The sequence below is a fragment of the Cygnus atratus genome, chromosome 11, assembly GCF_013377495.2.
Source record: "Cygnus atratus isolate AKBS03 ecotype Queensland, Australia chromosome 11, CAtr_DNAZoo_HiC_assembly, whole genome shotgun sequence".
NCBI classification, from domain to species: domain Eukaryota; kingdom Metazoa; phylum Chordata; class Aves; order Anseriformes; family Anatidae; genus Cygnus; species Cygnus atratus.
Genome location: NC_066372.1, coordinates 7,486,433 through 7,508,683, shown reverse-complemented (window position 1 = coordinate 7,508,683; position 22,251 = coordinate 7,486,433). Strand labels below are relative to the sequence as shown.

The 22,251-nt window shown below is 40.3% G+C and overlaps 1 protein-coding gene across 9 annotated transcripts in view; it reads right to left on the bottom strand.

Annotated features, from left to right (window-relative positions):
• USP3 (ubiquitin specific peptidase 3) overlaps window positions 1-22,251 on the bottom strand; it is a 100,612-nt gene that overhangs the window by 22,912 nt on the left and 55,449 nt on the right. For 4 of the 9 annotated variants that reach the window (XM_035554103.2, XM_035554104.2, XM_035554101.2 and 1 more), the window contains 2 exons: window positions 4,843-4,903; window positions 2,318-2,449 (listed from right to left, as the gene is read on the bottom strand). In XM_035554103.2, coding sequence (XP_035409996.1) covers window positions 2,318-2,400 — 83 coding nt within the window. In that variant the 5' untranslated portion in view covers window positions 2,401-2,449; window positions 4,843-4,903. Of the gene's footprint in view, window positions 1-2,317; window positions 2,450-2,597; window positions 2,757-3,550; window positions 3,647-4,842; window positions 4,904-20,485; window positions 20,719-21,138; window positions 21,443-22,251 lie in introns of those variants that run through there. The other 5 variants (XM_035554106.2, XM_035554108.2, XM_050713075.1 and 2 more) reach the window with 5 other exon arrangements.

The window sequence follows — 22,251 nt, the reverse complement described above, 5'->3', positions numbered from 1 at the left end:
AGCCGGGGTGGGGGGCCGGCTGCTCGGGGATAGGCTGGGCATCGGTCAACGGGTGGTGAGCAATTGCATTGTGCATCACTTATTTCGTACACATTATTACTATTAATACTATTATTATTATTATTATTATTATTCTTTTTCCTGTCTTAATAAACTGTCTTTATCTCATCTCACAGACTTCACTTTCCCGTTTCTCTCCCCCATCCCGGAGAGGGAGGGGGGAGGGTGAGTGAACGGCTGTGTGGTGTTTGGCTGCCAGCCGGGCTAAACCACAACACCACTGAAAAATAAAATAAAATAAATAATTGGGTGTAATATCAAATCCAGGTATCTTTTTCTACCAGGTGGAAGAAACTGAAATGTCCTAATGAAAGCAAAGATGTACTGTTTTTGAAACTTGCTCAGCTTCGCATTAGCACAGGAGATCTGTAATTTGCTAGTGAACTATATGCAACAGGAACTGTCCAAGGCAAAGCTCTCTACAATTGGTTCCAGTTCATCCAGAGATGACTCAGGCTTCTACTTTGATTACAGCAGAAAAGACATCATATGCTAAACTACTTATCTGTCCTACTACAAATAGGAAGCTCACTGGTGTTTCACAGCATAAGTGTATGCCTACTTACTCCTCACAAATGTATTTTATTTCAGTAATAAATCTCATAGTCCTCAGTTTGAATATTATTATTTGTAATGCCCATATTGGGTTTGAGATGAGGTCAGCAGAGAGCTCTGACACGCTAGTGTAACTCATCAAGCCTCAGCAAGTTTTGGCAGACTGGGCATATGCACTATTAGTCACTGTAAATGGAGATATAATCAAGATTTCAAAAACCCCACTAAAATTCCTGCATACATTACTACCTCCAACGTGACTAAAAGATTATATTTAAAAAACAAAAGCCACAACATAACAACATAGAACTTGAGTTGTTAATAGCATTAATTGGGAAACTGGAATTTCCCACAGCTGTTCCAATGCTGGTAACACATGCATATGTTATTACTTAGAGAAAAAAAAATGTTTTCATACAGGAGCAGGCAAAATTGGTGGTCATTTAAATAAAACGGAAGTAGAAGCAAAATCCCCATACATCATAAAGTTAATCCCACGTTCTCTTAATACTCTTACTTCTGTACAGCTTTTGTAATTGCTACACACGCCATTTGAATAATTTCTGAGTTGTTGCAAGTAAAATTTCTTCAGGCGAGACAAGTACAATTTTACTTGCAAGAGATAAAAATGTTTGTTACAGAAGTATTCCTCATAAAACTGGATACCCAAACTGCAGCTAATAGATTGTTCCCCAATAAAGTACACAAAGACGTGATTTTTTTTAAACGAAATAACACTCATCAGTGGAGCTGTATACTACATAATTTTACAGGACCATAACACTAATTTCCCTAAGATTTGCATTGTTTAAAACCTGCTCTGCCATACCCCACAAGTACTGACATACATGGAAAACCATAAAGATAATAGGAAAAGGAGAAGCAGCTGTCAACAGTTTTGCTCAGAGGTGAAGAGGATGGAAGATGCTGAATGCACAAAAGCATTCCTTTCAAAAGGCTTCCAGTCTTTGCTCTCTGGATGACAGAGAACCTGATATTACCAGCATAACTATTAAAGCTCCCTGAACAGTGCTCTTTTCTTTCTCTAAGAAACTGATAGCATTTATCAACCCAGGCCATTCTTCTGTTAAAAGAATCACTTCTGTGATTCTTCTATTTAATCTTGAGAAAGAAGTTGATGCTGCTTCCAAACAGGATCCATCGCTCTCCCAAACTCAAACAGGTTATACAAAATCACCAACAGAAACAGGCCTTTCTTTCAGAGTGAAGAAAAGAAACATTGGGAAAAAATAATAATAATAAACAAACAAACCAAAAACCACACACATTTACACATCTCAAATTGACATCTCTGAGGAAGGATCTATAGTATATTACTTTCCTTTTTGATATTCTGACAAAGAAAGGATCTGCGAAAGGCTAACCAGCTTGAAGAAAGGAGTAACTACAGCTGAACAGTAGTCTTTGCAATGAAATGATAGGTTCTCAACATACTCCAAAGCAAACCCTAATCTATCTAAGTAATATTTATATCAAAAAGTTTGCGCTTAGTCATTTGAAATGGATGAGAGCAATCCATGCTACAATACACATGCAAAACCAGAGAGTTATTTCATAACGGCTTGTAAGCAGCCAAGAGATTTAGTGCTTAAAAGTGTGTAATATAATGCTTCACAGGAGTTTACAGTTTGCACCCTCCAGTATGCAAAAAGTTGTCAACTTAGAGTGTTGAAATCCTTACCAGTATGTACTGTAACTACTGCAATCCATACACACAGTATGCTGAACTTTCTCTTGTTTTTCTGTTTTCTTATGGTTGGTCATAGGAATCTGTGCATCTTCATAATGCTTTTTTGCATGGCCATTCACGTATCTAAAATAAACATAAAACAGAAAAAAAGTCTTATACTTCTATACAGGTACTTAACCAACATTCAATGAAAAAAGGAAAACAAACAAGCAAGCACACATTAACCTAATACATATCCAGTATCACACAAGCATTAAAATTGGCAATTTACCTATGTGAAAAGGTTGTCTAAATTTTTCAAGTTTTCACCCCTTTACTCTTCCACTTTGTCCAAATCAATTTTTCCATTTTCTTCATGGAAACCAAAAACTGGCATTCTTGTATCACAGCCCAGTATCTGCGCCTTGACCAGACTGATGGACCTTCATGACTAAGAGAAACATTAGCTCCCATTTTCCAAACGTGTAACATGGTTAGTTCTCCACGCTGTTTTCCCATATACTTTTCTTACAGGTCTACTTCGTTTTTCTACCCAGCACTCTTCATTTATGTGATTAACAGTATGCTAGCTCCCATATGAAAGCACATTCACTTTAAGCCCTCCCATTCTGGGACAATGATTTAATATTACAGCATTCTATGCTTCATGAAGTTCATAAATTTGAAACACTCTAGGGCGTGGGGTCACATAACTGGAAAAGAAATTAAAATCCTACAGCTCTTTTGCTGATACAGTGAACATTTTCACACTTGAAATTTAAGGCATATCTAGAAATGTAAGCATCTTTAATTAAAAAAAGTGCCATTACAAATGTAAGAGCCCTAAGTGTCAACTGTAAAGTTATTAACCCTTAGAAGCGCTTGGCTCAGGTGACTTTTAGTCGTGTGTTCCCTCCCTCCCCCTCCCCGCCCTTACTTCTTGCCTGTTGAAATCAGCAATGCTAACTATTAGGAACTCTGCATGTGCTCCACATGAAGGTCTCCCTATTCCACACTTGTTCTCACATGCAGGTATAAACAATTCTGCTAATGTGCTGTGCTAGTTACAGCAATGAAGCCATGTGGCTACGGACACTGCTGTGCTGGCAGAATCCAAACTAGACAGTCGTGCTTACAGGAGCTGCCTTTCTGCTTAACAGTGCAAATGACAGGTTTATAAAGCTACTTCCACCAGAAATGCTCTGGTACTGTAACATGGTTGGTAACGTTCCCAGTGGCTCTAACCTGGAGGATGTACTTCAAGTGAAGACCTGAAAAGCTTCCTTTGATTTCAAACATTATCTGAACAGAAGGATATGCTGTGTGCCTGCATTCAAGCGCCTGCAAGATCAAAAGTGCTCCCATTACAAGGTATATCACATTCTTCTCATTCAGTTATTTTCAGTTCTAAGGATGGAGCAGTTTGAAGAGTCAAAACAAACTGCATATGTAACTGACTCAATGCCAAGTAACTGCACACAAAGAAGTGTCAGAGGTGGACAGTAATAACACAGACTGGTAACAAAATCAGTAAAATAGTCCAAACCACTTATTTTACACCTTCACATACTATGAAATAGCTCCACTCTCTTGCCTCTCACCAAGTATAAATTTGTAAAAGAAATAAAGAGATAAATGAAGAAATAAAGAGAAAAAAGGTTTTTGTACTAAAAAACTCTGAGTAAGAGAGAGAAATGATTAAAATTGTTGCACTTACTCATTGCTATCCTGATCAAAGCAGCAAAACCTGAGCTTTACTGAATCCACTTTTAAAGACAAGCTAAGTTTAATGATGATTTTCCAGAATAAAATCACACCAGCACAGGTGCTACCCTACAGATGAAAACATGCTCACATCTCAGACACTGTCTAAATGTAAACACTGTATCCTCAATAGTTTGTGCATCTCAAACATTTATAGAGTAGCAACAAATTCTCTGACATATAAACAACAGCACTGGCTGTATCGTTCCTGTACAAATTCTTTTGGTGGAATTCAACTGATAGACATATCAGCTGTACTCTGAAGGAATTGCAATAGTACAATGATAGATGGTCCTTACATGCTAGGATAATTATTTTGTTCAAAGTAACACTGCAGTACATTTACAGTATTTTCTGTCTAAGCTGAACAGTTGCTATTTTACTCAAAGTAAGCTATACCCAATTTGGATTTGTGGTTTCCAAGAATTCTTATTGTTTTTATCTTATTACAAAAGAAACATCTTTTTCTGAATTGAGCTAACAACAGTCCATGGAATTAGCTGTTCTCTTGGCACTCTCTGAGCTGATCAATCACATTCATCACAAGCTTTTATTTCGTAAAAAAATTATGTTGAGTATATTCTCCAGACTCTCACAAGGTAGCAAAGAAGTGTGTTTAGTATAAGCATATAATGTTAAATAATATCATGAAGGTTTCTTTCAGGAATTACAAGGCATTCAAGAATTTTTTGATAAAAATGCCTCATCCAAGCAACAAGGGAAGAAAGTAGAGGTCTGATTAAACGTTTTTCAAACTAACACTTAGTACCCACCTTCCACAATGGACACTCGAGCACGTCAGACAGACCCATGGACTTTTATTTGACCGGCACACTACAAAAGACATGAAAAAAGTGTCAAGTGAATTGGCTCTGATATTACAGTTATCTAACACATCCTGAGTGCTAGCAGTAGGTCTGCCCTGACTCCACCTTACAGCACAGTTACATAAAATAGCTAGTCACGTTTATTAACCCATATTATGGACTAACAGACTAAAGACTGAAGAGCTATCGACACTAAAGCACATTGACCTTCTGTTTTGAGTCTTAGCCACAGGCTATTTGCCTCTTTCTTTACAAGAAAAAATTACATTTTTTGTTTGTATTCCATCCACACGAAGTCTACTTCATTTTGAGATACGATACAGAAGTATCAGAAGCACAAGTTGCAAAAACATTGGGAATGTTTAAAACATTTATTTTCATTTTTAATAAGGCAGTCCACTGAACACAGAAAAAAAAATAGCCACAGCTCTTCACTTCTGTTTCATAAAACATGTTCAAGAAGCCATTTTAAAGAGACTGTGAGAAAGCCTGTTGATCTGTTAAGAAGCACACAGAATAAATAATTGTGTAACACATGATAATCCACACCATTTATACAATATTCCTATGCTGCAGTGCTGGTAAAGGCCGTATCCATAAGGATTTCACCATTTCAGTCACACACACGAAGCTGAATGATTAAAATGTAATACAGTGCTATGCTTTGCAATCCATTTAAGACATCAGAAAATAACTGTAATGTTATCTCAGTTTTCAGTTAAGTCTTGTAAGTAGTCTAGAAAAATTAACTTTGAAATTAAACACGGATGTTTTTAAGCAAAAGGTCTGGGGAAAAAAAAGCAGATACTAGAAAATGATGAAGCACCATCCTAGGGTGGAGTCATAAAAACTGGATATTCTGACTCCCACCCCAACGCAGCAGCAAAGTCTCTAAAATTCAGATTAGAAACAAAACAAACAACAAATAATCTGTGTAGGCAGAACACAGAGAAAGAGTCAGGGAGAAACATTTCCATTAGTCAACTCAAGATGAAGTATATACATCTTTATAGACAATAGCAAGTTTGGAACTACAATTAAATCAATATTGATTCCTCGATTTCTAGAGGAATTCCAATTTGGATCATGTCAGTGAAGGAGGGATGCTGTGATATATAATGCTTAGATTTGAATGAAGTAAGATTGTTAACGACTATCCATTACCACAAAATTTACAAAAATCTCATTGCACTTTCAAATACCCAGCTAATATGAGGAGGAAAGAAAAATGCTAAGTGCACTTCTGCAAGGCCAAAAAACAACAATAAAAAGACAACTTCGATTGTCCCCAAAATATCAGAGGGTACAATGCCACCTGATTTGTCTACACATGTATATAAGTGCCAATCAAAAGAGTCACAGAGGAAGAATAAAACATCAGAAGCACCAGGGTCTGTAAGGCCAGGGTGAGGAAGGAACAGAAAAAGGGGATTAAATCCTAGCATACAAGCAAATTATTTGCACTGTTATTTAGTGCAGAAAAGCTTGAGAAGAGAACAGCCTTCCCTGTCTGCAGGCATGCTTCAGAGAAATGAACTGGGGAAACTGAGGCATGCACAGGAGCTGCTTTGGGGCAGCATCACGTGATCAGGTCAACTTGGGACAGCTAGTGAAACTCAGAGGTCGATTCACCATGCTACAAACCATGGTACCCATGAAACTGGTAAGATCAAAGACTATCAGAGAAAATTAAGCTAACAAAACCAAGAAAAGTTTCTTTATCAAATTACCTGCTAATAAAAAGTAAGAAGCGTGTCAATTGTTAAACAGGAGAAAGCTTACTACCACAGGTATTTAAAAGAGCTAATAATACTTTTTTAGACATTTTTATTTAAATCAGATGGAAAAATAAACTAGCTAACATTGCTTCTTAGAGAATTATTTTCTGGTTTCTATTTATTATGAGAAATAGTTGTTGTATTTCACTTCACAGCCCCAATCCATGGAAGAAGAGTTTTACTATGTTCACTGGAAAAAAGCACAAATATTTCTGCACTGTAAACCAGCAGTATTTCCACATAAGTGTTATTTGAAGCAGATACTTTAAACCCTTTGGTGAAAACTCCAGAACAGTTTAATTGCTGCAGTTATTTTACTTGAGAAACACATTTGCTCGCACTGCCTCCATTTTCTATTGCTGTTTTTTCAGCAATAAGCTTTCCCATTTCTAAAGCTGATCGTTCCCACAACTGTGATGGTAGTCTTGCAATAGACAGCAGAGTTACATGTGTTACACTTCGAGTTAGAAAAAAGGAAGAAGTTTGTCAAATTTGACCAAAAGTTTATTCAGAAAACCAACATTCTACACTGGCAAACAGAAGACAAAGGGAAAGGGAAGACATTAAATGGCCACCATCAGGTATACATGGGCAAAATGAATCACTAGTCTGGCTTGACTGGTAATTTATTTCCATGAATTACAGAAACTGAAAGGTAAAAAATTAACCAGAAGGAAACAGAAGCCAAAACCATTCATGCACTTAAATATAGAGTGATATCTAAGAGTTGCTTAAGTGCTGCATGAAGAAAACACTACCATTATTCGACATTTTCCTTGCCAGGAACATGAGAGAGCCTTCCTAGGACTAAAATTCCATCAGAAATCTCCCATCTTGCAAATAATATCTTTGCTTTCACTATGTTATCATCTGTGGTGGAACCAGTTCTCAACCAGTAAGCCAAAGAATCAAGATGCAAACTATTACATTTAATTTCCACTGTATAGAAGGCATTTATCCTTTCACATTTGCATATTTTAATTTTAACACTGAGTGCTTATTAAGTGTTAAATTACACTTAGGTAGCATTCATTCTGCAGAGTTCACACCAGGTTTAAATGCTCTGCACAAGGCCAGCAAACAAGCCCACAGACTCTGCACACTGCCAAATAATATTGTTCACTAAAAGTTTTCCATCTTCGTATCAGAGAAAAGGAAAAGACAGTTCATTTGTTTGCTTTAGCTTTTAGGAGGAACTTTACTCCAATTGCATCACATTAGAACTGTGTAGTTTATCTTCTGCACAAACATCTCCTCCCACAAAGGACTCAAATAACATGGAAGCGACTCCCACCAAGATTAAACACAGAAGCCACTATTAAATTGGTGACCTACAGTTGCTCTGCTCTGTGAGGATTACGCAATTCCATTTTTTTAAGGTTTCTGAAGATTCTGTATTTCTCTGAGGCTGGCTCAGTAGATACCTGCATTACAGCTTGGCTCTCCAGGTATTCCTCAATCCAGATTCTGAAGCAGTTAACTGTCTGTTCCTTATTATTAATAAACTAAATTAGGCTGGCAGCTTTAGCCATTCGTCAGGACCCTAACAAGACAGGCCCTGTGGAAAGCACAGCAAAAGGACAGTCACTGCCCTGAACTGCTTATAATCTAAATTAGGCTTCATGTGTAAAGAAAGTGCAGGTTATTCTTTTCAAATGTAGTGCTGACATGAAGACACAGGCTTAAGAGTAGATCAGAAACAAGAGGTGCAGATTGACATCAAACCCCTTCTCAATTCAAAGCACATCACACAGCCCTGGAACTTCGCCCTTAAAACAGACTTGCACATTTGGGGCTTTCAGGTTAGGCAATTACAAAGGATTATGAGGAAGGACTCTCAAACCTATTTGTACAGGTCCTTATATCTTTACTTCCCTCAGACATCAGTATTTAAAGTAGGATGTGGGGGGTCATTTTTTGTAGTGCTATTTAAAAAAGAGGTCTGCATTACATTAGCAACCCCAAATTTTCAATACTGTTATGTCTGACAAACATCTTAACCACATTAAAAAAGCTCTGCATTCGTTACACCTTATTTAGTACTCTACAAGCCAAGGTACTTCAGGCGCTTTCTGTGCTGGAGCTGAAGTGCTGCTGCAATGGTTACCAACTGTCCCACATTACTGTATTTTTAGAATAGCTTCAAGTGGTTAGGCAAAGATAATACTAACATGTCAAAAGAAAAGAGAAAACAAATCTGCAGTGCCACAACGCTGTCTGAAACAGTGAGTCATTTGCCACTTTACATCAACATCAGGCTATTCAGAAGTGTAGAAACATTCTTCCTCATCTAATAGCAAGGCGAAATACCATCTTTTACAGAATGATGCAAGTGAAATCTGAATACTCATTTGTTATACAGCCTACAAACCCCTCTGCAATGAAGAGGGGTATCAGTCCATCATCCCCAAGAGAGCCAGAGATCAAACACCGCTACAGAGACTGATATGTAACTATGGAGCATTACAGATCTCCCTCCCTCCCTGTCCCTTCAGCTTTCACTTCCTGCAAACCATCCTAACAAATAATGTCCATGCCGCTGTATCAAGCAGAATGACTAAGACATAGCTAATCAGTTTGGCCCTCTCATAACAGGGCCCCCCACCCCATCTTACCCTCATGATCCCTCAAGTATGTACTTCTGAATCTTGACTTTTTCTTTCCTTATTGAAAACAGACTCCAAGCACAGGCTTGCGAAGCAAGAACACTCCTGGCAAATGCTGTATTCCTTACAGAACAAGGCTGCACATCTCCACTATGAGAAAGCTGCAAGTACGTAGAAGTATACGAACAACCCATGAAACTAACAGTTTTGTTTAAAGAGCACACTGCATAATTTAGAAACTTGCAAAAGAAAAACAAAGCAGGAAGAGCAGACAGACAGGAAGCCGTTTCTGTAAGGCAGCCAAGTTAAGAAACCTGCAAGACGCAGTGTCCACCGAGAACCTGGCAGCAGAGCAGCCACGCGATCACTGCAAACCTACTACTTGCCAGTCACGGCAGCAGAATTGACCCAAGGCCATCGCTACTACAGGCCTGTGCTCACATCCATGGTTTAAAATAGCCCTTTATTACATCTCTAAGGAAAAGGCCACAGAATATCAGCACAGTAAGAACAGTATTTTGGTCCTTCTGTTAAGAGCATGCTGAACGGAAACAAGATTAGGGGCATTAAACTATTTCCACTACTCTCTGCATCCTTTACAAAATAGCCTGGACTTTGTTCTCCAAAGGAGCTGTACAAACACTAAAATCTTACTTATATAATCATATGGTTACATTACGCTAACATAATGACTGCCCAGAAACATCTTTAGTCTAAGTGAGCTTTCTTCAGTTCAGTTTATATTGACAGAAAATAGGTCAGCTATGCTGATATGAGCTAAACAGAAAAAGGCCGCTGATACTCCAGTCAGCATCTGCACAGGGAGCAATATTTACATAGTTGTGGTTGCACTGGTATACACTGATGTTAAGCTAAACAAATTGTCCTAGAAACATATGCACTTGGTCACAAACACATATATATGTTATATACAGCTACACACCCTGTGTGTATGGATGCATGTATGTGCATCTCCCCCCAAAAAACAAGAATACTTTTCAGTATTCTAGAAACACAGACTTGCTTTTCCTTCCCCATGCTTTTAACCCCATTCTCACTGCCCTAATTAAGATTTTATAGCAAGACTTTATTGTTCTGTTTTGCTCCTGAAACAAGCTGACAAATACTGCAAAAAAGAGCTGGGCAGCCTCCATTAACAACACCTGAAGAAAAAAGCAGCAACAATTCACATACCAAAGAGTGAAAGCCCTACTTTGTGAAACATGATGCTTCTGTCTGTGACACATCAGGCCTAAGAAATCACGCTAAAAAGCTTCTCCTCCAAAGAGCTGGAAGCGAAGGTGGGAGAAAGTTAGAAGCCAAAAATCCTGGGAAATTACTGCAAGAGGAGGCAATACAAACTGCACAAAAGTTTAACCAAAATAATGCAAGCTACTTCAGTAATAACATCTCGAATAGGAATTTTTTCAGTCACAGGATTCAGAGCATTTCTCAGCAAACTCACTTCCATTTTAAAGACGAAAAATGGAGTAAGTGATATCACATAATTTGCCAAAAGAATTTCAGCAGCCCAGGTCAGCACTGAGCCTACTAGACCTAACACTTTAGGCATTTGTGTCATTCCACTTAAAGCAAGGGTAAGCCATCCTGACACTCAGCCCCCTACAAAGAACTTTTAGGGTGACTTGCCAAAACGGCTCTGAATTACTTCTAACTTCCCCTATGCAATACATAAGAAGTATGAGGCATCTGAGAGAGGAAAGAATGAAAGCCAGTATTCTAACTAAGGAAGCGCTCAAGTTATCAGCCCATGGGAAACATCGAGGAGACAAGGGTGTTGGGTGGTGCTCCTTCAGGCTTACATGCTAGGGTCGCAGCAAGGCTCTGCCCACCCCTGGAACTGAGTGGAATTCCCTCTGGATGCAGCCACGACGACTTTCCAAGGAGTGATTGAATCACATGAGTTTCCTATGCACAATCCCCATTCATTCAAGATGTGAATGCCTATGTTTAATAAGCACACCTCCTGCCCCTGGAAGATTTTCCCTCCAGATTGCTCCTAAGCACTAAGGGAACACCGACAATTTCTTCTGTTGAAGATGGCATTTAGCATGAGTAAGCAGTTATTCAGCAGTCTGGGGAGACAATAGAAGAGAGAGAGCATCCGTTTTGCCAGCCTAGCACCTACAGCTTTAACCTAGGCTGCAGGCTCTGCAGCAATGAGTACCTGTGCATTCTACATTCAAAATCCACCAGATGAAACATTCAGTCATTCAAACTGAGACTGGAACCAAAGATTTTCCACTTAAAATGAACTGTTCAAATCACAGCATTACAGAGCCATGTGTACCCTTGCTCTCTGACCCCTGAGCTCTATTATAAACCAGCATACAAAATAAAACAGCTTCTCGGAGCAAAAATTAGAAGGCCTACTCATCCCAGAACAACAGTGAAGACCACAGCCAATCTGGATATGTGCGTAATAGGACTCTTTGGCACTGACAAAAATCACATTGTCAGCAGAAGCAAAGAAGCCTTAAAAAATACAGGTGGCCTCCAAGGTAAGCCAGTACTTTAACAGGCAGCACATAAAAATATCCATTACGGGTAATGTAAGTTATAAGTAATATAAGCAATATAAGCTACTTACTACCAAGTACACATTTACTAACACAGCTGATTGTGTTCCCATTTTTTGACTTTGCATTCTTTTGAAAGCAATGTGTACTTAAAAGGGCAGCTGCTAGGAACATATACGCAAGCCTTACTATGCGACACTAGTGTCTATTTACATTCAGAAGGGTTCCATAACACCAAAATCAGTATACATATTGGTAAAATCGTAGGACAAGACAGGCACTAATGTACACAGAAGCACAGAGTCCCAGCAGAATGCTAACATTATTGTGTAATCTATATGTAGGTTAGAGAAATTAAATGCTGAGTTAAATGACAATGGTTGTTGGTTTTGGGGGGTGCCTGGGGAGGGTTAAGCTGCATACACATCTGGTAGAAGCATCTGCTCCACATTTTAAGAACTTATGGCTAGTCAATTCCAGATGAGTAACAGTAATGACAACCAAGCAACTGAAAAAGGAAAGTGTTACAAGAGTACTTTTCAAACATCCGAGTAGGATAAAGCCCCATTCTAGACAAGAAAAAGCATAAAAAAGGAACATTATAGACTTTGAAAACAAGAAACATACTAGAACTTACAAGCCAGCTGTTTTACTGTTTAGGTTTTAAAAAATATTCCTATTTGTTTTCAAACTTAATTTCACATAAAACTCTTCTTTCTATCCTACCTGCCCCATTACAAGAAGCTCATATATGGATTGATATATATTTTAAACTATTTAGTACTAGGAAAGTAAGTCTTCTGTTCAACAATCTTTTAGGTAAGGTTCGTTTGATAGACACCATACACCATTGCCTGTTTTAGAAAAAAAAAGGATTTAGTCAAAATGAAACCAGACAGAAGGGGAGATTATTTTTAACTGGACTATTTAAAACAATGTTTTTAAATCAGCTAACACCCACATGCTTGAGGAAAAAAATAAGAAAATATTAAATTTAAATTATATTTAAGTCAAAGCAAGAGAATTTACACGGAAACAAGATTTCTGGTAGGCATTGCTAACAACATAAAAATGTTAGCCATTCTTTCAGCGTTGCATACCCTTGTAACAAAGAGATGCATAATGAATAGAAGTCATAACTGTATCAAGACAGCCTAACTAAAATCACATCCAAATGTACAAGAATTCAAACAAGCTCTGAAGATGACAGAAGGATGCTAGCCTCACCTTAAAGATATGGTGGGAAAATGAAACTGTTTCTTCTGCCATTGTCTTCTAGCCAAAACCAGAAAGATTAAGTTTTTAGAGAGAAAACAAATGAGTCATTTTGTGACAATCTGTGAACTTACAAAATCAACTAATATTTGTGCTCATGCATAATGACACGTGGTATTTCTACTCCTTGTCACTAAATAAAAGCATTACTCAGTCTCGTGTAAGAAATTTCACAGATGGTTACAGTGAACCACTTTGATACAATGGAAAAACATACCTAATTCGAACATACTGAACAGCAACTGAGTGAGAATACAAAACATAGGTAGGTAAACAATTTTTCACAGGAAAAGCAGGTCACTGAAGTTCCCAACACGTTTCTAACATTGAGGAATGTTTGTCAGAGAACAAGGTGATTAGTTTTTTCTGCGTTTAATTCAACTCTCAACTTCCACTCAAACACGCTGGCTTACAGTTCAGAGTTTTCATTATGTAACCAGAATTTCACATTGAAAAACTTGCAAGTGGAAAAATGTATGCTTTTTGATTTGCCTGTATGCTTAAGTCAGTACTGGAGAAGCAGACGGGTAAGGAAGGAAAACTTTTTTCAATCAGTGTAAACAGACACGTCACTTCCCGAGGAAGTGGTCAAACAAACTCAAGAAAAAAAAAATTCAGATCATGTACAGCAGCAAGACACAGAGCATGCTGTGCTTCCTCTGTTATGGAAAAATAAAATAAAAAATAGGTCCCTCAGCACTACCAATCATATGCATAGAGGCTTTCTCAATAAAACAGGACAAAGTTAGTGCTCAGGCTACAGTAATGCAGTATATTTAAGTTATGTAGTCTTTCCATATGTCAAGTCAAATGTCAACACTTGATTTATCTGCCTATACCATATAGATCACATCCTAGCTGAAAGCGACAGTAAGAAAACATGCATTATGAAAAAAAGAAAAAAGGAAAAAAAAAGTAACACACCAGTAGCATGTTTATTTTACCTTAACAATCATAACCAAAAGAGTTTTTATGAGAACTATTACCTCTACTTTTCCTTTATAGTCTAAAACCAATTTTTAGTGGATCAGCTACTTTGATAACTAATTGGTATCCACATTTAAATACAGACACACATATGTATGTATATATTTAAAAATTTAATGCTAGCTCTCACAGGAAAACAGATATTGTTCTACATTATAGTAGTAATGTAAAAAAAAAAAAGTTATTCTATCTTTATGTTAGAGCAAGACAGAAATGAATTACGCATTTTCAGACAGCTGCCAGAAAAGGCAGAACAGAGCCAGCAGTGTAATACAATTTTCAAACCCTTAAGGAAAAGAATCTTCTTGAATCGTTTAGCAATCAATCTCAGGCCAAAAAAATTCAAGATGGAAGTAGGAAGGAAAAGAAGAAAAGAAAAAAAAGAAGAAAAGAAGAAAAGAAAAAAGAAGAAGAAAAGAAAAAGAAGAAAAGAAAGCTTCTTGCTTTCTTTATATATCCTAGTTATTAATCTACTCATTTGTAGCACCAATATTTAATGCCTATTTCCGCAGTACAATGCAAAAGACTCGTTATTGACCATCCCTTTGAGCAAAAGAAAAAAAGGAAGTCAAATGCGCAGTGGACAAAACTAAAACTACTGTCAACTGAAAAACTTATGAACCAACCGTTTAAAAAAAATCCAGAAGGGCCACAGCTATTTTGGGAACACGCACCTGTACCCTAACACGGACAAGTGGACACCTGCATTCACACAGCATCCACATGATGTACATATGAATCACCTTGAAAAATCAGTATCCACCTGTTTGGTTTTGGTGAGGACCCCCACCCCCCAGCCAGACAGCATCACATTGCTTTCACATTAAACAGCTGTCTACTGGCGGTATTTTGAGGGGGAAAAAGCTAACTTGCAGAAGAATCACCTTATTTGGCCAGGTTGCCTGTGGTTATTGAGATTAGATCCAAATGGGTAATAATCTGTCAAAACAATTTCACAGCTACGTCCACAAGATCCAAAATTAGATAGATATTCCAAAGGGGGAAAAAAGAGCATTGCCTTGACATACCAGTTAAGACTGCTGAATGCTAAGTACATTCAAACAGTGTCAGCAACATTTTAAAAGCCTTCGCATAATCAAGGAAATGAAGGACTTAAAATTTTATGCTGCCCCCTTAACAAGAATACCATAAAGCAATGAATGTTTTATCAGTTATTATTCTAATCCACTCTACAGTAAAAATTGTTTCCTCCAATAATCTCAAAATACATATCTGAAAAGCCTTAACTACTTTTCAAATCTAAATTTCTGTGGAAGTTGCATTTTCGAACCTCCATGGATTATCGTAATTGTGCATGGCCTTCAACTGCTCTTCACCTAAGTGATGAACATTTATTAAAAACAGGACAGAAAGCAGCACAGGAACAGGTTACTAAATAAAGTGAGCAGCACTGACCGAGTTAGAAATGCCTCAAAGCTTTATTTCCTTCCAAACACCACGTCTGAAACTTTCACTCTAAGAACCTCAGACACAAATGCAACAAAAATCTCACTACTCCAACACTGTCAGCCGTAGCGCCTTACAACCATGCACATAGTTATCAAAAAAAAAAACAGAGTAAGAATAATATATTGATTTTTTGTTAAACACCTGCACATCTTGAAGGGCTTGGCAAGGCAAGTGAAAATTATTACCCTGATTACATTTAAACCAGCTGTGATGAGATTTGAACTAATCTGTGGTAAGTAAAGAGTTTGCCATGCACACAGAAGCCTCCGTCCTGCATACGTGTGTATGCCATATATATCCCACTTCCAAAACACCTCAGACCACCCTGTCTCCTTACCATATGGTGCACTTTGAAGAGTCATTTCAAAATACTGGCGTTTAGTTAGATCATGAAATACTTTGGAATACTCAGAAGTAAATTTATCCTTCAAAATACACATGAAGATTAGAGACTGGGTTTCTAAAGAAAAGCAACATATTAGATGTTTGACTGCTACCTCCCTCTGAAGCAGTCTCTTTCATCAGCTGACATTCATGTTTTGTGATGAAGTGTGACTTTTTTGAGTATAATAGAATTTTTTCAAAAAGAAAACTAGAAAATATTAACCACCATCAATTTAACGTTTTTTGACTCAAATATGCCTTTAAACATGCCAAGTATTTGAAATCAAAGACTCTTCTTTTCTATAGTGAAAAGGAAAATTAGGTCTAGCTTATGCGACTGAAATTGAGATTCCTATCCCACCTCAATAAACATCCATCTTCTGACAAAACGTGTTCCAAAGCACTATGCTCTATCACATAGGCTACGATAGCTATTGCCTCCATGGTTAGTTAGTTCATACGTCGGTAACAGATTCAAATAGGAAAAAAAAAATGTTCACAGTTTTAATGAAAACAAGACCGAATCTAAAACAATACAAACCAAATCAACAAACTTTACTTAAAAAAAAAAAGTATGAATTTGAGGAGATAAAACAGCCTATGAAGTCTGAAGAGTTAATAACTGCATTGCATTGACCCTGAGAAACAGATGAAATGCCACTCAAATTTAAAATTTGACTTGAGAAAAAAAAAGTTAAAACTTTTACATAGTTATTTTATCCTTAAATTTCATAATAAATCTGGTAATTTCCTGGTCAAATTGATTTTTCAGGTATGGAAAAAAATGAGAAATAACCCTCACAAACAGAGTATTATGTCTACACACTGCCCATGAATTTACCCTGAGTCTACACTCTGCAAACTGAAAATAATTTGTCACAGGAAGAAGGTCCTACCTACCCCTCTCCACCTTCAGCGAGTTCTCTATCCTCCCATGTTCTACTAAAAACAGAAAGAAAGACGAAGCGAGGATCTCTAGTAATTAAAAGGAAAAAGGAAAAGGACAAACACTCGTGGAGATGGAGAAGAAACACTAACAAGGAGCTGAGATGGAAAGGAAAGTCAAGATGGTTAAAGTCTGTGTACCTGTGCTTTTGCAGCATGTTTGTTTTGGCGCTGATAGCAGCCGTCCAACAGCCCGCCAGAATGCTGGGCCTGCCCCAACAAAAAGAAAGCAGGGCACCCGATTTACATGGGGGACATCACCAAACGCAGCCTGACCCAGAACAGTCACGTTCTCGGAAGTTCTCCCACTCCGCCCAAACCATTTGCTCTCATGTATACATAAAGTATTCAGTGACATTTTAGGTTATTCTGAACTAACAATGCCGTTTTGTAAATTACTTTAAAAACAGAAAAAATGTTCTAATTCACCATGCAGATATCTGCCATAATCATTGTTCACTAGGCCTCAAACAGCTTCCTAGTGCTTGCTTACTTCTGTATTTTTTATAGTCCCAGTGACATTTGCAAATGCCACAATGTATGTTTCTGACCAACTGTGAAATTACAGTTCTTATTCAACAGAAATTAGAATCCAAGAAACAGATGTCAGGCAAATATATTTAGCTTTAGCAGGAAATACCGCTCTACAGCCAGAATTGCTCTTTGATATCTAACAAAATTTGCTACTTATGAAATAAAAGGTATTCGATGGACAGTGATCTGAAACAATCATTATAAGCGTATTTCAAAAGCACAATTCCCCTGGAAAAATAATTCTCTGGATCTCTGCTTCAGCAGACATAAACCTATGTCTGCAGTTGTTCTTCCAAAGAAGTACCTTGAAATTCTCCATCGAACAATCAGCGAGTTCGCCTCAACCACACAGGAAAAAGTTGGCAAAATTCTCTAGACTTGCACAAGTGTGCTTAGAAGATTGCAATCTTACTTAGGTGAGGCCTAGCTCCCCGTGGTTTCACGAGTCTATGAAAAGTTGTTGAGAAATACCACATCTGAGCTGTTCCAGAGTACTTTTCATAATTACACCATTTGCACAACAGCACCAAAGGTGTGGCACATCAGACAAATTCTGACACTCTACAGTCTTGCCAACGCCTCCAGCTACTCTGCTTCCAACTTCAGCAGAAATTTCAGAAATTAAAGTGCATGGAAAGACTGCACTGCAATTGGAATTAGCAGACATCTGCATGCAGTATTGCATGTGAAAACACTGATTAAAAGCAATTTTCAGTTTCTGTACAATTTCTACGTTATACATTCATCTCCTCTCCTCTTAAATGTCCAATTATGAGGACAACAACAAAGGATTTGCCTCTGCGTCTCCAAAAAGGCATTCTGTGCTCCTTTTTGACAGCCTTGAAGCTCTTCAGAGCAAATGCATGCTTCTTTCTATATTGCTTACTGTACAGAGCACTGTTGACGGGATTAAATACTCAGCGGAAAATATGCCATCCTCCAAAGAGAGGTGCTTAAACTTCCTAAGTATATACTAGTAACATCATAGAAGTTCTAAGATAAATTAAAATGAACAATTGACCATTACTCTTTAATCTGGAGCAAAACCATTCATACTCGGATCAGCACACTTGTGATTGGTGCTTCCTCTTACTGTTCTCCAAGAGTCTTCCTTCATCACAAAACCTCTGTAACAACTCCGCCAGGTAGCTTCTAGGAGAGCTGATTTAGGCCGAAAGAGCAATTCAGGCAGGCGCACATGCTCCTCTACTCAATTCCCTAACTTCAGTAAAGCTAACTTCAGAATATCAGCTTCAAATGCAACACCCTTCCATTGTACAACAGTGCATCTCCACAACATTCAACAGTGCGTCCATATTGAAGTTACTGTTGCCATCAAGCTTTTGAAGAGGAGAGGAAATGGTAACTCACCAGCATGTGTCACTCAGTCAGTGTGACAATTCCACGTCCTCAAACAGCAGATAGCCAAGATAATGACAAAAATAGCCACTGGCAGTCTGAACTATGACCTCGCTCTCCAACCTGTTCTTCTGTAATGTTTTGCTATCACTGGCAGGTCACGTGGCTGCCAGAAAGCTTCCTGTATCAGTACCCTCGCTTACTCTCCTTTTCTGGAAAGGTCAGCCATAACTCCAAACAGGACTGACTACAGGTTCTGAGTCATTTTAAGACAATGCAGCAGATGATAGATGCCTTATAATTACATACTGCAGAAAATTACCTTTAAATATTTTTCTCCAGCTGAGGCAACAACACCAACAGAAAGAACCAAGTCCACAGAACCTTAGAAAACAGCATCAAAGGCAATGGGAAATGCACTAAATTTTGACAAGATACTAATTTGTATGTCACTTTCTTTATATAATTGTACATTACCAAGTTGCAGCAAAACCAGCAAATGAGAAATTGTACGCATTGTGAACTGACAGAAACCAGTATTACACACCTTCAGAAGTTAATCTCACTAAAATAAGCACAGGCAACAAAGACAGTGTACTCTACACACCATCAGGAAGCTAATGTAACAGTAAGCATGCGTTAGTACTGTAACTGAGAAGGAACGCATTACATTGTACTAGACTAATAGGAACACAAAATTCATTTTTAATAACATTTTTCATTCACTTTACGTTGTCAACAGCCTGCTGTTTGCTCATTGGAATGTCTTAAATGCAACATACCTACATTTTCCTTACCCAATAGTTAGCTATGCAAACACTGTTTGACTGACTTAATTTTATTAAAAAGCATAGCAAGTGGAGACGCTCCCCTAAATACGGCATCATTATTAATCCCTTTGGTTCCCCAAAGTGTCCATCACCTCCTTCCTGCCTCCCAACTGTAATAAATCAAATGAAATACCTCTAGCTGACAACGAAAAATTTGCTTTAATCGCTTCACTTAGAAGCATGCCTAACAGGATCCTGTGGCTGTACACTGGCTCATTTTTGAAGCTGAAAAGTTATATTAATACCTGAACCTATACTTTTAGGTTTTTGTAAGTTTATCTAGCTTGTTTTTAGGGTGGTTCCCTACTACCATATGTTTCTGGATGACAACTTTGCTTACCCGTGATAGCCTAAAGATAACAGATGGACTTAGAGAGTTACACTTCTAGCCAAGAATTTTTTTCAGTAACCAAACATTACAAAAAACAACTTTTCCTGTACTCCTTCTTTCCCTCTAATCATTTCTATATATTATTCCACTGTAAAGCTTACTCCCTCTAAAATCAAAAGCATTACAGAGTAAAATAACTGGTTCTGCCAAAGGAAGCAGCAGCGCTACCACACCTTGGCTCCAGGAAACTGCAATTAGGGAAGAACTCCAGTAAAGCAGCACTTTTCCCACACTAAAGCATTGATACGGCTAGACAAAGGACAACTATCTTCTCTTTAAAAATAGGAACACCTTAAAACGTTTCAGTGTTCCTTTGTGTGTTGCTCCCAAAAGAGGGTTTCTGTGCAATGCCCGCAGACACACCAGGTCATGCTGCTCGGAATGGGGCCTACCGGCCACGTTAAGCACTTGGTTGCGTGCACTCGCCTGCAGGTACTCTAGCGCTGAGCGTAACTACGCACGATACAGTTAAAAAAAGACCAAAACGTACCGAACGTGACAGCTAACATCGCGGGTTACATGTGTGCAACGATCTATTTGAAGGCCAAACTGGAAACATCTTGGAAGCGGCAACTTTGCAGGGAGCAGACAACACGACGCGCCCGGCAGCGCTTAAGAGCGAGGCACGGCCGCGGCGGCTGCTGGCACCGCTACAGCGCCAGGGACCGGCCCGGCCCGCCGAGGGACTCCGGCCCGCCACCCCACTGCCGACGCTCGGCCGCCGGGGAGGGCGCAGCGCGCCGCCTGCCAGCCCCGACCCCCCTCCACACACACGTCCAACCCCCACAGCCCGGGGCCGGTTTATCGGCCGCACCGACCCCGCGGCGGCCGCCGGCCCCCCCTTCCCGCGGCCGGGCTGCCCCCGGGCCGGGCAGCGAACAAAGGGGCGGGGGGGCCGCGCTCCGCATTCCTCCACGCCGGGGGGAGGCGGCCCCGAGCGGGCTGCCCGGCCCCGATCCCGGCCCCCGCGGCCGAGACACGCGGCAGCCGCCCGTGGGGGCTCGGGGCCGGGCCCGCGGGGAACAAAGGGGCGGCGGGGCCGGGCCGGGCCGGGCCGGGCCGCGCTGCGCTGCGGGCGCTCGGCCGCCGCGTGAGGGCCCGGGGCCGCCTGGGGCCGCCTGGGGCCGGGCCGGGCGCACTCACCGCTGCAGCACCAGGAGGAGGGCGAGCCCTGCGGGAACTTGGCCGAGTCGGGCGCGATGCAGACGCTAGAGCCGAGGTGCGGGCACTCCATGGCGGCGAGGCGCGGCGGGCGGCTCCTCGCGGCGCTACAGCGGCGGCGCCCCGCGCACAACAGCCATCTTAGGGACGAGGCCGCGATCCGCACGCCGGGCTTTGCGGGCAGCCAGCCTCCCGTCCGCGGAGCCCGGCGGCTCCCTCTCCCCGCCTCCCGCCGGGCTTTCCGAGGAGCCGACCTCCCGTCCGCCGCTCCGCCCGCCGGGCTTTCCGCGCCGCCGGGCGGGGCGGGGCCGCGCCCTTCTCCCGCTGCTCCCGAGCGGGCCGCGCGGCTGCAGGGGGTGCGCGCGTGCACGGGCTGCTGCTGGTGCGCGCCTCCCGCCCGCGCAGCCCGCGGTGCAGCGCAGCCCGGCCCCGCCGCCACGGGACTGCCTGCAAGGGGTAGCAGGAGCGCGGGCGGTGCCGCTTTCTCCGGCCCTGCTCGGTAACAGCTCTGGGGCTCGGCCAGGGGCGTGCTGTCGCTGGGCCAGCACTGAGATAGCCGGCTCCTTTGCAAACGGAGCAAGCATAATTCTCCCCTGCAACACCTCAAGCAGCAAAGATGTTTTAATCTCCATTGTGACTGCTGCACCTTGGCTTTGCTCCTCTTCTCTTGCCATAACCAAGGTGAAAAATAAAGTTCTGCACTGCTTACACCGGGGGGAAGCTCAGATCAGGGAAGACCCGATTTTCCACGGTGAAGGAAACCACTCAGCATTCACTAACTGCAGTTAGTTTGTTTCTCTAGCCGAGCATTCAGAAGCAGAATTAGTTCAGAGACAGCAAACTGAATTAGGCAGCAGCAAACGTTACCTTTACACAAAACCCCAGAGCTTCCTTAATGTGCCCCTGTCCTTCAAAATTGCCCCATTTGATCAGTCAGTCAATACGAGTCCCAACATATGTTTTGCAGGTTCTACAAAAAGCATGCGTTTGTATATTTTCCTAATAAATAAGGCATGAGTAGAGCAAAAAAAGAAGTGGGAGAAGGACAGATTTAAAAATGCATATAACACAACTTTGATATACATCTGAATTACT